The sequence below is a fragment of the Cebus imitator genome, unplaced genomic scaffold (genome assembly GCF_001604975.1).
Source record: "Cebus imitator isolate Cc_AM_T3 unplaced genomic scaffold, Cebus_imitator-1.0 Scaffold107, whole genome shotgun sequence".
Lineage (NCBI taxonomy): Eukaryota > Metazoa > Chordata > Mammalia > Primates > Cebidae > Cebus > Cebus imitator.
Genome location: NW_016107422.1, coordinates 3,017,268 through 3,033,259, shown reverse-complemented (window position 1 = coordinate 3,033,259; position 15,992 = coordinate 3,017,268). Strand labels below are relative to the sequence as shown.

The window sequence follows — 15,992 nt, the reverse complement described above, 5'->3', positions numbered from 1 at the left end:
GCCACTGAAACATAGAAAGTAGTATCACATGGGCCGCCAAACCCTAATGTCCGAGGAGTCCACACATCAACACCCCGTCACATGGCAGAGCCGAGACTGGAGGTGAGCACAGCACCAGGCAGGACGGTTCCACGGGCGCCACGTCATGCCCTTCCCGGCGTCCACATCCCTCCTGTGCTGAGGGCAGCCAGGCGGTGGTGGCCTCCTGTGGCCTTGCTGTGGGCATCACTGTGTGCAGTGACCTTCACCCTGAGGAGAAGGCTGCAGCAGTACCCGCGGCTGCAGTACCCACAGATGCCTCAAAGTGTGGCACAGACACACCAGAGATACTCCCGCAAGAAACCTTCACCTACGTAGTTTACTATTGTTCAGGGTGACCCCGGGACTTGAGGGAGGAAGGGCCCTAGCCAGCGGTGGCCATTGCTATTGTCAGGTGTCCTCAGGAGTGTTTCCCTGTGGCACTGACAGCAGCGTCCCAGCCGGAAAGCTGCGCACATCCAGCCCAGACGGTGCTTCGCTGAGACTCGCTCACTGAAAACATCCCTTATATTCAGGCTGAATAAAGCGATTGTGCATTTAAGGGAGGAGAGTGAAAAATGGACTTGGAGTGTTAAAAAAACATCATAAAGCTCATTGTGCATTAATTCCTTAGGTGGCTTGCAATAAACAGGAGCACATGCTGGGTCGTATTACTGCCTTTGCTGTCAGCATGCGTTTCTCTTCCCCCACCAGAGTAAGGGATGGCTTTTGCTATGTGGGGCTTTCCTCCATCCTAGGAGATTGATTTCTCCAGAGTTTCCCAGGAAGGACTCATCAGGTGCTGTAAGGTGGTCGGTCAGCATTCCTGGAAGGCCCTCTGCCCAGCCCAGCGGGAGAGGATGGTCAGTTTCCCAGTATATTGAGTAGAAAACTCCTCGTGGCCCACCCTGTCCACAAAGCACCCTTCCTCTTCATCCTCAGACAGAATTTGCTAAATGCAGTTCAAAGGCAATCAATGCATTACACAGAGAGTCTCCCACCTTTTTCTAAACAAATGCATTCCTGAGGAGCTAGTTTATTCACAGATTGCCACGAGTGTTAATGACCCCCCAGTTGTGTTCTGCCAGTCACCCAGATGGCTACTGATAAAGACTTACTATCATGTTCGAAGTGTCAGGGTTGTCAGTGGAGCTGAACCATTTGACCAGAAGAAAAAAACGCACGGGGAGCTATTGATTACAGCTTCTCGGTGTCACTTGTTCACCAGGATTTAGGTATTGATGAGGCTGCGAGTGAAAACAAGCTCTTTCCCTTGTGGGCTGCTACCCAGAAGAACAAAGGCGAAGTTGGAAGAAATACTCAGCCGGCACCCGAATCAGAGGGATTCCATTATTGATTGAAAGGCCCCTTCATGTTGTTTTTGTTGGAAACAAATCTATGGGTTTGGAAGTTTTATAGCATTTGAGAAAGGGGCTGCATAAGTGATGGATTCATGTATTGGATGAATTAGATTTCACAGCATGAAGATTTCAATGCAGCTGTGATATTATGAGCTTCTTGGTTATTGATAAAAATTACATTTTATGCAGCACATGCTTTAAAGGAGAGGGCATGGAGGGTACGGATCTTTGGAAATGGCCTTAGGGCCCCGATAAATTTCAACAGCTTTCATTATTTTAATAGTCTGAAACCTGCCACCAAAATTAACACAAACAGAAGCAGCTTTCCCTGTTTCTAATGGTGAAAACGGTGAGTATGTAGTAAGTCACCTCTTCCCCGTCACAGCATGCTAAGGTGAGGACCGGCCATAGCTGTCGGGGTCATGGTCATCCCGTGCCGTCTGTCCTGGCTTCTGCATTGATTTATAGGAAGAGGGCGAGGGACGCATGTTCATTTCACTCACTGATATAATTTCATAGCTCACTGAGAGGAGAGAAGAAAAATCAAAGCTCTGTTGCAAAATCTACTATTAGGTAGGAAAATAGAATCGGTGCCTAAATATTTATAAAACTAGATTGAATTAAATGCCTACCTCTTTATCAGTCAAAAACGTGAATTGTTTATTATCTAATAATGCCCTCAGGGCAATTATTAATGGGACTGTTGTATTTGATAAAAATCGTCAATCAGGGTAAATACTCTGTTCTGGAGATTTCCTGTGACTTATTCAGGAAGGCTGGGATTCTCTGCCGTTTCAGGACTTGCCAGTTACTATACTTCACTCTATTAAACTTGACGCCGAAAACAGTCACAGCTCTCCGCCACCTGCCTTTCCCATGTCATCTTCAGAAGCCTTTTCAGCTGCGTCATTGGTGCATGTTTCCATGGTGACCCAAACTCTGGTCAAATCAGGACGAGCGGCGTGATGTGCGGGAAGCCAGAGCCCCGCCTTGTAGCCATGTGGTCTGCGGGCCCAGGCTGGCACCCTACAGGGTCCACCTCAACAGTCCACGTCAAGGAGGAGCTGTGATGGAACCATGCAGGAGCGTGCTTAGAGCCCCACCTTTGCCACTTAGCAGTCTTATGAACTTGGGTGTGAGACCCCATCCAGCCGGAGGCTCACGGGCCTGGCAGAGCCTGTTGGGGTGATAGGAGCCCCAGGATGGGGTAGAAGATGCAGCAGCATCAGGCACTGGTGGGCATACCTGCTCCCAAGGGCTTTAAGCGCCCTTTCCAAGGCGGGGCTGGGGCTTGCCCCACCTCCCTCGGGGACGTGTGTAGCTGGGCCCTACAGAGGGCCACACCTACCAGGTGAAGTCTGTGGCAGGTACCTGTGTGACAGTGACACAAGCTGCCTGCCCCAAAAGCCTTGGGGGGTACAAGGGCAGGAATCACCTCCCCAAGAAGCAGAGCTGCCCAAGAAACAAAGCTTGGAGATGCCAGGCACACGTCCCCAGCTGCTTCCTCTGAACGTTCACCTGACCAGTCACTGTTTGCTTTGTGTAGTTCACTGGCTTTGGAGCATGGAGTATGGGGGAGCTGGGCATGGGTGGAGATCATCTCTCTTTTCATCTGGGAATATGTGGAGAGAAAAAGAAGAGCAGAGCCGGAGGGATACCCAGGGGTACCAGAGTGATACCCAGGGGTAGCCTGAGCATGCCTCGTCCTTGGGTTCCTGCAGGAATGGCTGTTTTTCCTCATCAGGCCAGGACGCTGGGAGCAGGGCAGCCATGTGTGAAGTCTGGGGAGAGGCCCCAGGTCAGCATCCGTGTCTGGGCCATCTGGGGTGCTGGGACGAGTGGGCTGCCCTCCAGCTCAGGACGCAGGGAGGAAGGGAGGCCAGGCAGTGAACGGTCCCTAGACTCCTCCCATTCACCTTCCACATGTCGTGCTGGCCGAAAACTTTCCAGAGCAAGCTTGGTGCTCTTCCCCATTTCTCTGGAGCCTGCGCTGGTTCTGGTCGTTGTGCTTATTGGTAGTTTATGTTCTTCGAGGAGCAGCCACTGTGATGCTTTGCACGATGATGAGGCATGCCTCCCCACATATCCACCGAGATGTCCTGGCCCCTTTGTGGCTGCCCACCCACGCCCCTGCTCCCCAGGCACCATGAGCTACTTAGGGATAAAGTCGGTTGCCCGGGGAGGGGGGCTGTCCTGCCCATTCTTTCCTTAGAAAGCTGCGTGAGACTTCCCCACACGCTCCTGGTGGGAGACTGCCCCATGTGCTCTTGGTAAGCCATCTGGGAGCAGCTCTTCACATAACCTTTGTTGGGATGCTTAAGCAAATGGCCTTTGAGCCCCTGGCATCCCCTGTGGTGGGCATGCAGGCTGTGTGGCCCTCCCTGGCTGCCCAGGCAGGGGGGACAACCAGAGAGACACCCATATGTTACATTCCTGTCTTCTGCTTTTCTGAGCCAACTGAGAAATGGATAGCAGACCTCAAGATTTTAGCTTTGTTAGGATAAAAGCAAGATTGAAGGTGAGGGCGGGGGGCATGGCCCTGGTGGCTTCCCAGTAATTCCTGCAAGAATCACACGCCTCATCACTGTCCCCGCTGGCTAGGCTTAGGTCTCTCCAGCCAGAGCAGGGGCTGACCGTCTCAGAAGAGACCAGGGTGCCCCAACCATGGGGCCAGCGGGTCACCTGCAGGAGCCCTATGGTGCTAAGCTGGGCATACCCTTCTCTTCCTCCCTTATCGGGGGTCAGTCACTCTTCTTCCTTGTGGGAGTGAGAGCGGAGGAGGCCAGGAGCTACATGGAAACCAGAGGCAGGGGCCACAGCAGCTGCCCCCACCCCCACCCAACACAGGTGGCTGTCGGAGCTTCAAGCGGTCAGTGGACCCACGGAGCTCCTCCCATCTACACAGTTCAGGCAACGCCAAAGGACAAAGGCAGAGTTTCCCTGAGGACTGTGCTGAAGGAGGTGCCCACCTCTCTAGAGGGAACGGGGATTCCCTTTCCCTGGCAGGACTGGCCACAAAGAAGCAATTGGCAGGCAGGACCCAGGGCCTGTGCGCAGCCGCATGGTTGTGGTCCTCGCTCTGGATCAGCCCTGTCAGCACAGGGCACCCCGACCTCAGGGCAGCCACAGGTCCGGATCGTGCTGACTCCGGGCTAGGAAATATCAGGTTGATGCTGCCACAGGCCCCAAGAGACCGCAGCCAGGGCCCTGTCCCTGGGGGTGCAGGAGCCCCGAGGAAGCCACCGCCTGCAGCTTGGTCTCCGTGCCCTCACCCTTTCACGGTGGTGCCAGCCCTGGCCTCATATGCAGGATGAGGACGGCAGCATTTTGGGCTGCTGGTGAGTTTGGTCAATGTGGAGATGGCACCTTGAAAGCGGTCGCTCCCTTGGGTCCCTTGGTGGAGCCCTTTTGCTCACTTCTTCCTCTGGTTGAGTGGGGGTTGTTTTCCTTGTGACATGAGCTTGCTTTTGAAGCCCCTCTGCTAGTTTAAGACAGTTGTGTCCTCAGCTTAACTCTCGGGTGAAGGGCTGGACAACAGCTGTCTTCCTGAGCCTCTGAGTGGGGAGGCTGCCCGCAGCAGCCTGTAGGATCCCAGCTGGTATCCAGGGGAGGAACTGGCCATGCCCCGCCCCCGGTGGGGGTGGCCAGGGAGCTTCTCAGACCCTTACAGGCACCCCAAGACTAAGGAGGGAAACACATCGCCACTCCCGGGACAGTGTGAGGCAGGGGTCAGCCAAGTCCTCCTGTCAAGGGCCGGAGAGTAAATATGTCAGGCTTGGCAAAGCAGCCACAGCCAGTAGGGAGAAAAAGGCATGACTGGGTTCTAGTAAAACTTCATTTACAAAAGCAGGTGGTGGGCTGCACAGGCCCACAGTTGGCCGGCCATAGGCTGGAGAGGCTTGTGCAGGTCCAGTCTTCCTGACGCTTCCTGTGATGCCCAGGTGACATCTGGGGAGGGCTGAAAGCGTCACGTACTGCCAGAACTCGGAGATGTAGCTTTCAGTTTTGTAAGTGAACATTGAAAATTACTCACCGGATGAAATGAAGTTTTCTCCTCCCAAATCTCGGCACAAAGTGATTCTCTGAAGATGCCCACACCACCTCAGCACATGCATCCCTCCTCCAGCCATGCCGAGACCCCCAGGGACTCAAGGGCCTCAGGGGAGTAGGAGTTAATGCTGAGACACAGCTGGCACCCACCCATGCCAACAACCTGGCCCCAACACGGGCCCCTGTTGGAGGGCACGGGACCCCTGTCAATCAGGGCTTTGCCCTTGTCCCCAAAGACCTCATTGGCCAGATCCCTAAAAGATGATGGGTCTCCCCCTGTTTTCCAGGTCCCCATCCTCATCCCGTGCCACAGAGTGGTGTGCAGCAGCGGAGCTATGGGCAACTACTCCGGAGGACTGGCAGTGAAGGAATGGCTTCTGGTCCATGAAGGCCACCGGGTGCGGAAGCCAGCCTTGGGAGGGAGCTCGGGTCGGGCAGGGGCCTGGCTCGGGACGGTGGGGCCCACCTCGGGCTCCCCGCCTGCTGGCCCCAACTGAGTGATGCTTGAACGACACACACATGTAACACTGCATCAGACGTAGGGTGTGGGGACGCGGCTATATTAAAGGAGGTGACTGTTTCCTGGGGAACGAACGTGTCTGCCCTCTCTGTTTCCCTGTTTTCCAGCGTCGTGAGTTCAAAGCCACACAGCCATGAATACATGCATTTCCTTCCCTAACGCTGCCATTGCTGTTTTTCTTGTCCATTAAAACAGGCTGAGCAAGTGGGGAGGGCCTGGCCCATGTTGGGGCCACAGCCCACCCGCAGGCCACAGACAACTGCCACAGCTGCCGTCCGAGGCCAGCTTCGGCCCGTCCCAGGCCATCCGCACTCGAAAGCCGGCCCTGTCCCAGCACATCCCCACCATGCCGCCCTCCTGGCTGTGTCCACGCAGTGACGACGTTTCCCACTCACAGATCCTCACATCCCACACTCAGGTCTCACTGAAGGAAAGGGGAGCCGGCCTTGGGAGCCGATGCTTGTAGAGGTTTTTATAGCTTTGTTTTCCACCTGCCAGAAAGGCTAACGCAGGAGGCATCCACCTATGACCTGTATCGGGTGGGTAGAAAACAACCATATGCCAAGATCTGGCGAGACAAAGAGCTCTCTGGACACGGTTCAGTGGAGCTTGCACTTCTCTGGGAGCTTGAGTCTCGCCCTCTCTCCATGTGCCCTGGCCTAGTGTGGCCCGGGCAGCAGGTAGGAAGGGACCTGGGCTTCTCATCTCGGGGGCTGCCCCAAAGGGGCCTCAGGGACCATGGGCCTGTTAGGACCCCAGCACCCCAGTGTCGATCCTGGAAGTCAAAGGTCACGACTCTAGTGGGCCAGCTCATGTCACTGATGGCAGCAGGGAGGGTTTCCGGCGTTGGCCGCGTGCTGCCGTCCGATGCCTCATTCTCGTGTTGTCCTTCTAGCTGTATAATTGACAGACTCCAAGATTCTGAAGGGAAACCTGGTGCTCTGGAGGTGGATGAATAAAACAGAGCATCTAGAGAAAGAACCCGCACCCACCTGGGCACCAGAGTGCCGGGTTCTTACCCAGCATTCTTTGCCACAGTGTGAACCACAGCAGGGAAGCTGGCGCGGTTCTGTACGTCACCGAGGCCTGGATGAAAGCGTGGCCTCGCGACATGTGTGATCGGGACCTGCCTTGTATTTCATGTTGTCTTAACACCAACAAAAGAAATCAGATTTCGGGCTTTTCTCGCTGATTTAGGGTTTATCATATCCGTTTCTGGCATCAGTCAAGTTCTGGGTTTTTCCTGTGACAGTCACGTGACTCTTGCCCCACTCTCTTCACTCTGGCTGCTTTTGAAGCAGGGGAAGTCGCACGGCAGGTCATGCAGACACGTGCTGTTTTGTGGGACGGGCCCCTGGGCCTCCTTGCTCCAGGCAGGCCTTGGGTACTGCACACCGTGTGTCACCATCAGGACTCACAGGCTGTCTGGTCATTTTTGACATTGCCGAAGGTGAGTGGGAAGAGCTGGGTGCCGTCTGCCCCAGAGGTGGTGCCCGCGTCCCCCACAGAGGATGTCCGTTTCCAGTGATGGCAGGTCACCAGGCCCAGCGTTTCCCTCTGCGTGAACAGAATGCTTCTGGCTCTCTAAGGCAGCAGCTTGGGGCCTGGCGGCCCTGGTGTGCGAGCCGCGAGTGCTTTCCAACAGAGGGCACCAGAGCCGTGCGGTGTGCCCTGGAGACCCCGGCACCACTTCCCTGCTACAGGATGGAATTGAAGGAGGGCGACCCGGCAGCACCCCAGTGGATGTCTCCTCTGCACCCTGAGACCCTGCAGGCCACCCCCCGCAGCCACACGCCGACTGGCAGACACCCATGCTGCGTGCAGCCTGCCTCCGCTGTTTGGGTCCCATGAACGATGGGAGCCTCCCAGTGAGATCTCCAGGTCTCTAAGCAGGCACAGGCTCGGAGGGAGGGTCCTGGGTCCACATGACTGCAGACAGCGAGGGCCGAGCCCCCAGACCCAGATCAGCTCCTGGCAGCAGGGGACCCGCCCGTCAAAGCCGTCCAAGGTGAGCCAGCAGCTCCGTGTGGCCTGGGATCACATGTGGGCCTGTCTGGGCCATACCCTCGGTGCAGCACAAAGCCACGTTCTGCGTCCTCTCCCAGGTTTCCGCGGCGCTGTAGCGCAGGCTTGATAGATGCTCCGAGGTTCCTCTGACAGCTGCAGCAGCAGGGCGCAGACCGACGGGGCCATGTACCGCTCCAAGGACAAGCTCTGTGGAGGCCGACATGAAAAGCCAGCGCATGGGTCGCCTAGAGCCACTCTGGCTCCAAGCTGCGGCACGGCTCGTGAAGATACAGAGGGAGAGGGCAGGCACAAAGAAATTCAAAAATGTTTTCCAAATAAAAAGAAATGTTGAAACAAGAAAGCTGTGTTCTTCGGCCTTGGCCCCGGGTCCCCTCACCCTGTTGTGTCCCCAACCCCTGATGCTTTGAAGGCTGACACCAGCCCCGGGTCCCCTCACCCTGTTGTGTTCTCAGACCCTGATGCTTTGAAGGCTGACACCGAGACCCGCTGCAACGGAACAGCCACCTCGCAGCTGCTCAGACCCACCGAGCCAGGCTCACCTGCTTCCAGAGAGAATGAGAGTCAGAAGTAGTGTGTGTGTTTGCGGAACCACACTGGGAACAAAATAGTCGCCCTTGGCCACGCAGGACACTGGGTTTTGTGAGGGGTTGTCCTCCCAGTCTCTCTTCCCATTGGGAACAGAAGGGCCCAGTAAAGCCACCCACATTCCACGTGTCCTGTGGCCGCCTCCAGTGGTGAGTCTATGAGGCCAAAGAGGAGAAGCTGTGACCGTGCAGACGCACCCATTAGGGTGTTGGTGAACGCAGAATCGGGCAGCTGGAACAGCGCTCGCCTGAGGATTTGCAGACCTTATGGGCACGAATTTGCACTTCCAGATGTGAAGGTTGCAGGCTAGGGCGTTGCAGAGGAAGCAGGCAAGCTCACCTTACAGGGAACTTAATTGGCGTTTGTAATTTGTATTCACTTTTTACCCAGCAGAAACAGCTTACTAAATACCCCTCTGGTGGCTGGATAACGTGCCAACAACTGAAACCATCTGTGAGACCTGAGTGTCTCTGGTGCACAGCGCCCCATGTGCCTCTCCAGAATCCCATTCGGAGGCTCCAAGCAAGTCCAGTATAGATACGTTTACACTGGAATCATCAGTTTTGTTTCTTAATTTGTTTGTAAACAGCAGTATTACCCTGGAACCTATTTCCTACAAAACTGTAAGATAAGAATAAAATCCCCCACACCCAATGGCTTAGAAACCTGAGTGGTGGTGTGACCCACCGGAGCCTGTGGCGTGCTGGACTCTGGGGAGTATTCTGGAAGCAATGTGAAGTGTCCTCCTTGCAGAAATGCATGTACAGATTTGTCTGGCTGTAACCCCTGACCTGGCTACAAGGACAAAACAGCCCCAGGGGCCATGTCCCCTCCCCGTCTCATCTGCCACTTGCCCACCTTGGCTGTCTGTGCACCCACAGCAGTGACCATGGGCAGTGGTGCCAGCTTGGACCTCACCCGTTGGAGCGGGCAGGATGTCACACTAAGCTGACATGAGATTGTTCGTCACTGCCCGTCTCCGTGCTGCTTGGGGTTCTAACAGCATAGAGGAGCATTCTGAAGTGATAGATAAATTGGATTCATGTAGGAACAAATCATTTTACCTAGAAGATTTTACCGGAAGACCAATCTGGAAACGGCCCTTACTTCGGCCGCAGCTGCTGGGACGTCCTGGGGCCTCACCTGTCTGGTCTGCCTGTCTCCTTGCTGCTGTCAGGGCGGCGGGGTCCTCAGGAGCAGTCCAAGACCCTGGGGTGGGGGATTTACATTTTTTGGCTTCCTTCAGACCATATGGGGTTTTTTTCTTTCTTTCTTTCTTGTTCATGGGCATTTGATTAAAAGTTGTGTTTAAAGAGCTGCAGTTCACTTGGGTTTTACTTCTCAGTTTGAAAGACACTGAGCTCTCAACATGGCTCTGCCCAAGGCCTCTGCCAAGCAGCCCCGTCCGTCTTTCCATCTGTCTGTCTGTCTGAAGAGACAGGAAGGTGGAGAGACTGCAGGTACCGACCTGTCTCTAGGCCACAGAGGGCAGCCATCCAGCATCCTCGGGACCCCGTGGCTCCAGCTGCTGACAGATGGGAAACGTCTGGCCTCCATCACCAGGTCACCTCGACAAGGATCTGTAATGGGGGCAGGGGTAGGGGTGGATGAGAAAGTAGGAAGTGGATGCTGGGCAGTGAGGTGCGAATTGACGGCAGAGCCCAGCCTGACAGCACCTTTGATTGATGAAAGGACATTGTTAACAAGCCTTTAAAGTTTCTCATTAATGTTTTTTTCATTGAAAAAGCCACCAGACAAAAGTTCCACATGGATAGTAATTAAGATAGATCCCGTACAGTATGGTATCAGTGTTGGGAGGCTTTAGGAGAAAATTACCCGCCCTCCTGTTAAGGACTTCTTTCCAGGCCGCCATTTTCTGGCCTGTTGAAAGTCCCTGGCAGTGTGGGGACCTGGGCGGTCAGGCACGTTCTGCAGGTGTGATGTGGTCAGAGGGTGCAGAGTGGAGCCCGCCAGCTTTCGTTGTCACGTACTCTGATGCAGTAGGGGAGGAAGGGCAGGGAAGGGTCTGCTGCCGTGGAGGGGCTGGAGTGCTCAGCTCCAGGTGGGTCCCAAGGAGCGCGTCTGAGCAGAGTGCACGTGGTGTGCGTGGTTCTCACCAGAGATGCTCCAGCCCTGGGGCGAGGCGGCCGTCTCTTCCCCTTGTTTCTACGTGGGGGCCATTGTACACACAGCACCACACGCGTGCACACCCAGGGGTTCTTTCCAGGTCTTCCAGGTACACATCACTGCTGGTGGGACCCTGAACACCAGTGGAATGCCTGCATCCGGGCTGATGTGTTGACTCACATTAAGAAAACCCAGCTGGAGAAAGTATCAGGGTCCTAATGTTAAGCAACATGTGAGATTGTGCAAAAAGGAGTGGTTTTGTGTGTTGTGATTGCCATGGCTACAAGGACAAGCGGATGCACATGTAACACTTGGCAGGCGACAAGGAAGCCTGTATGGAGCATGGAGCCCGGTCCTGAGCAGGCTGGACTCTGCCTGGTGGCCCTGGGGACTGGCACTTGCCTCCCCTGAGCCCCTTGCCGGAGGACAGATAGCCCGACCGAGGGCTTCTCCCACCTGACCAGACAGGCCATCTGCCACCACACCCCGGGCTGGACTCCACCCTTTCGGGAACCTCGGGTCAGGTGAGAGAACCCCTGAGCCAGACCTGAGACGTTCTGGAACACTCTGGAGCCAGCTCTTCTGCAAGAGCTATGGGCTGAGATTCGGCAACCCCATTCCAGGTAGAAGTTGGCCTGGCCGTGGCGGTGGAGCTCTGGACCAGGAGGCCCAGGGCCTACACACTGTGCATGGAGTGGCTCTCTCAGTGCTGATGGTGAAGCAGACCCTTGGGACAAAGGACCCTGTGCTCCCCAGCCCCCCAGGCCGGAGGCAGGTAGCTCTCGTCAGAATGCCCCGCTCCAAGGTATCATGGTCAGCTTCCTGGGCCCCCAGCAGGCTTTGGTCCTTCCCCCTAAGCCACACAGAGAGTGGGCCTCCCTCACCCACAGGAGCCTTGGCGGGCGGTATTCCCACCACATGAGGTCCCCCAGGGCACTAACCCCCCACCCTTTGGCTGCTGTTCTCCAGCATGCAGGAGTGGAGAGCTGTCCCCGCTCCACGCAGCAGAGGCCAGAGGCTCTCTAGTCACCCGAGCAGGGAGCCCATGCCCTGTCTTGGCTGTAGGTTAGCAGAACACGAGACCACCGTGGGCCGTTCCGTGCGTTCACCTCCCCGCAGACCGCCACGCCTGGCAACACCGTCCGCAGAGGCCACAGTGAGCTGAAACGAGGACCTGGAGAACTATGGAGAAGCCCCTTTCCCTAAGAACCTGCACAGTGAGCATGCTCTCAGGGTCCCCCCAAGGCCACTGGAGGAGACAGCCAAGCTCCAGTCACCCCAGATCTGTGGGGGCCACTGCCTTCACTCTGACTTGGAGGGGCTGCAGTGTGGGTCACTGTGAGGGCGCAGGGAGCAGGGAGCAGGCAGCAGGCAGCAGCCATGGAAACCCAGTCCCTGGGCTCCCGCATCCACAGAGCCTGGCAGGGTGGAGGGAGAAAACACCCAGAAGTGACGGGGAGGGGCACGAGGGCCTCAGTCCAGCTGTGATGTCCCAGCTGGGGCACTGGGCCCAGTTCGGGGCTTTGCAGCCTTCCGGGTGCCCTGTGTGGCTGGGTTTGGGGCCAGGACTGTGACCTGTGATAGCAGGTCCAGAGTATCTGAGGATACCCAATCCCAGAATCTTCCTGATCTAAGGATGTCAGGCCTGAGTCACCATGCCCCAGACCAGGCCCAGAAGCCAGAGGGAATCCTGGTGTCTGTGGCCCCACCCGAGTGTCAGACGCATTTCCAAGGCACACCTGGGCCTCCCTGCCCCACCTCCCAGGAGTGCCCGTCAGCTCCAGGATGCAGCCTGGACAGCATGTGCAGGTAAATCCAGAATGTTCACACCAGTACAAAGAAGGGCCGTGGGCATGTCACCTGCTGGTGCTCACAGACATCCGTCTAATAAACTGTGACAATAAGGACAGCAGATGGGATGAGGATGCTGTGGTCTGGGCCTGGGAGAGGTTGGAGCTGGTGGCCTCACAGATGGGCTGGTTCTTTTCATCACCTTTTAATGATGGCATCTGTGGGGTTAGCATGTTTCTCTTGACCTTCCACTGTGTCCCCCTCTGGGCCAAAGCCCGAAGTGGGCTGGGCCTCCTCCCATTGGGACTCCTCCCATTAGGTCTCCTGCCAGGACCTGCCTTGGTTTTAAGATGGAGAAACAGCTTCCCCGACTCTGGGAGGGCCAGGTCCTGCCACTCGGAGGTGAGGCCAGTGCAGGGAGCCAGGGCGGTGAATATGGGCGTCCCTAACCCCACCTGCCAAGGGAGGTCCTCGGTGTTCTCATCTATAAAACGGCGATGGGGGGCTTACCTCAGAAGAGTGCGGGAAGTAGCAAGAGACTTCAAAGATCTTTGAAAACTACAAGACACAAAAAAAATAGAGTGAGAACAAAGACCTCTCCAAGGCACATGCAAAGAAGTGTGGCCAGGGATGTCACCAAAGTTGTGTTACGCGAATAAATGGGATCAACTCCCTGACCCAGCAGTGAGGGACCGGATACCTCACTGGAAACATTCAGTAGAATGGGTGTAATCTCAGCCTGTTTTATTCCCTTGGGAAGAGGCCCATCCCAATGGAACGATAAGGAAGAAGAGTTGATGCAAGACAACGCATAAGGCACGTGCCCAGGTGCAATGCCCAGAAACGGGGTCAGAGCTCATCCCCTGTCTCTGGGTGAGGGGATTACAAGCAGTTTCCCTTCTGTATACCTGGCTATGCATGGGTGTGTACACAAACACATGCCCACACATATATACTGAACATACTACCTAAGGACGGAGGAACAGAAGGGAGGGAGGGAGGGAGGAATCTCAGTCTTTCCATTTCTGTTTTTATTTTAGATTCAGGGGAGGCATGTGCAGGTCTGTACAAGGGCGTACTGTATTTTTTTGCATGATGCTGCAGCTTAGGCTTCTATCGATCCTGTCACCCAGATAGTGAACTTCTGTACCCAGTAGGAGGCTTTTCAGCCCTTTCCTCCCTCCCCTCCCTTTGGAGTCCCCAGTATCTCTTGTCCCCATCGTTATGTCTGTGTATACCCAGGACTTAGCTCCCACTTCTGAGTGAGAACATGCAGTATGGGGATTTCTTGCATCAGTTTGCTTAGGATCATGGACTCCAGCTGCCTCCACGTTGCAAATGGTTTTGTTCTTTTTTATGGCTGCATAGTATTCCATGGTGTATATGTACCACAGTTTCTTTATCCAGTCCACTGTGGATGGACACCCAGGTTTATTCCCCGTCTTTGCATTGTGAATGGTGCCGTGATGAGCATAGGCGCGCATGTGTCTTTTCAGCTGAACAGTTTATTTTCGTTTGAATAGGTACCCAGTGACAGATTGCGGGGTCGAATGGTAGTTCTGTCTTAAGTTCTCCGAGAAATCTCCAAACTGCTTCCCACAGGGGCTGGGGCAATTTGCAAGGAATCTCTGTTTTTTAAAAGAAAGCTCGGGTGAGAGGAAGCGGTGGTATTTATGCTACTCCCTATACACAGCGCAGATCCTCAGGACTCCGTGAGGAACACAGTTCTCTTATTTGAAGAGACCACTTCCCAAGGAGGTTTATAAGAACAAATACCTGTTAGTGTTCATTTGCGTTCTCAGGAAGACCCTGGGGTCTAAGGAGAAGTGGTCTTTGAAGTGGTTGGTTCATAAGTTATTGACCGAGGGTCCGGGCTGAAGGAAGCTGTGCCCGGCCAGGTCCATGGCTGTGTTCTCTGGGGGAGAGTTCTGATTTTGTTCAGATGTTACTCGAAAGGATGCTTTTAAGGCAATGTCCAGAATGTAGACAGGAACCGGCATCTGTCCCCAGAGAGTGAGCACCACCCAGGATTGCTAATGCATTCTCATCCCAGGTGACACAGGAGCCTGTTTGTCTTACGGCTTTGATGATTTCAAATGGCCTGGGGTATGCACGCATGATGGCAGGTTCATGGGGGCTGCAGAAACCTCTCGAGAAGAGACGTTATGTTGTCTCTGCACCAGCTGTACATGGGTGGTGTCAGGGATCTCCTCACCTGGGCGGATGGAGGAGGTGGCCTCTGGTCTGCGTGTGTTCACCGCACGCGCATCACCACCTCTTCATCACATCTGTCCTTCCAGCAGCCCAGCTCAGGGGCCACACAGGAAGCCAAGGAAGCCATCAGAGACATCGCCTTTCTCTCCAGCACCAGTGCCCTCCCGTGGTCTAGGTGGCCCTGGAGATGTGGAGTTGGACGCCAGCGACTGGACCCTGAGGGTCCACAGTGGAGGCCAACTGGACACATGGAGGTTTTGCACCTGCCTGGAGAAAACACTCAGCGAATGGGGGAAGGACAGTCGGTTTTTCAATTTCAGTTTTGCAGGTTCTGCCTTGTTGTTCCTGCCATTGTAGGTACTCTTGTTTCTGTTGAGAAAGTAGCTGAAGGATTTCAGAAGCACAGAGAGTGTGTTTGGTGGGGGATTCGGAGATCATCAGCCAGCCTCATTTACTCTTGCTCCTGAAAGCAGCAGTGGGCAGGCATTGCTCTAAACCCCTTGGCCACAAGGGCTGGTCCCAGCCCTGTGGGAGCTGCTTGGGGTCCAGAATTTCCCAGCCCCTTCTCAGTTTTTCTGCCAGGTGCCAGACAAGCTGGGGCGAGATGCTGGGAACTCTGACAGCCCTTGATCTGTGCTGATTTCCTTTCCTGGGCCTCCTGAAGCCTGTCCTAGCTTAAGGCCTCCTCATGGAGTTTCCTGGAGCTGGGAGCACACAGGCAGGAGGATCTCAAGGCCTGGGAGAGGGAAACATACACACCGGAGGCACCAACTGGCACCTGCAGAGGGCAAGGCCGGCGGGTTTCAGGAGTCCCCGAAGAAATGGAGAAAGCCCAGACCGCTGGGCAGTGCGGCCACCCCGCCAGGTACTAAAGCTGGCTCGATGAGGTTGGGGGGCGTTTCTCCTCTTCTCCCTCAGTGCTTTTTGTGAAAATGAAGCTTTCAGCCATGGAAGACGTGAAGCCCATGGACACGCAGGCCCTGTCTGTGTCTGTACCAGTGACTTTCCACACTGCCGCTGTCTGAGCAGACGTGCAGACCTGGCAGGAGCCTTTACATACAGCACACCTGCCACCTCTGCCCCACCTGCGGATTGGGAGTGCCACACCCGTGTCCCTGGCTGGTGGTCCTCACAGCGCTCAGCAGCCCACAGGACGCCGTGGGTGGCAGGGGAACATAGACGGCCTGTTGTCAGCCACTTAAAGGGAAAATTGGCTCAAAAATCAACAAAAAAATTTGATACATAATTTCATGAGAAAATCGAGTGATATGTGAGTCCCCCCATAGTGCTGAGAAGAC

At 55.2% G+C, this 15,992-nt stretch overlaps 1 protein-coding gene across 2 annotated transcripts in view; it reads left to right on the top strand.

Annotated features, from left to right (window-relative positions):
- Window positions 1-6,019, top strand: part of MGMT (O-6-methylguanine-DNA methyltransferase) — a 277,526-nt gene extending 271,507 nt beyond the window's left edge. For both annotated transcript variants that reach the window (XM_017537881.2, XM_037741797.1), the window contains exon 5: window positions 5,717-6,019. In XM_017537881.2, coding sequence (XP_017393370.1) covers window positions 5,717-5,926 — 210 coding nt within the window. In that variant the 3' untranslated portion in view covers window positions 5,927-6,019. The remainder of the gene's footprint in view (window positions 1-5,716) is intronic.
- Window positions 6,020-15,992: the final 9,973 nt, after the last annotated feature.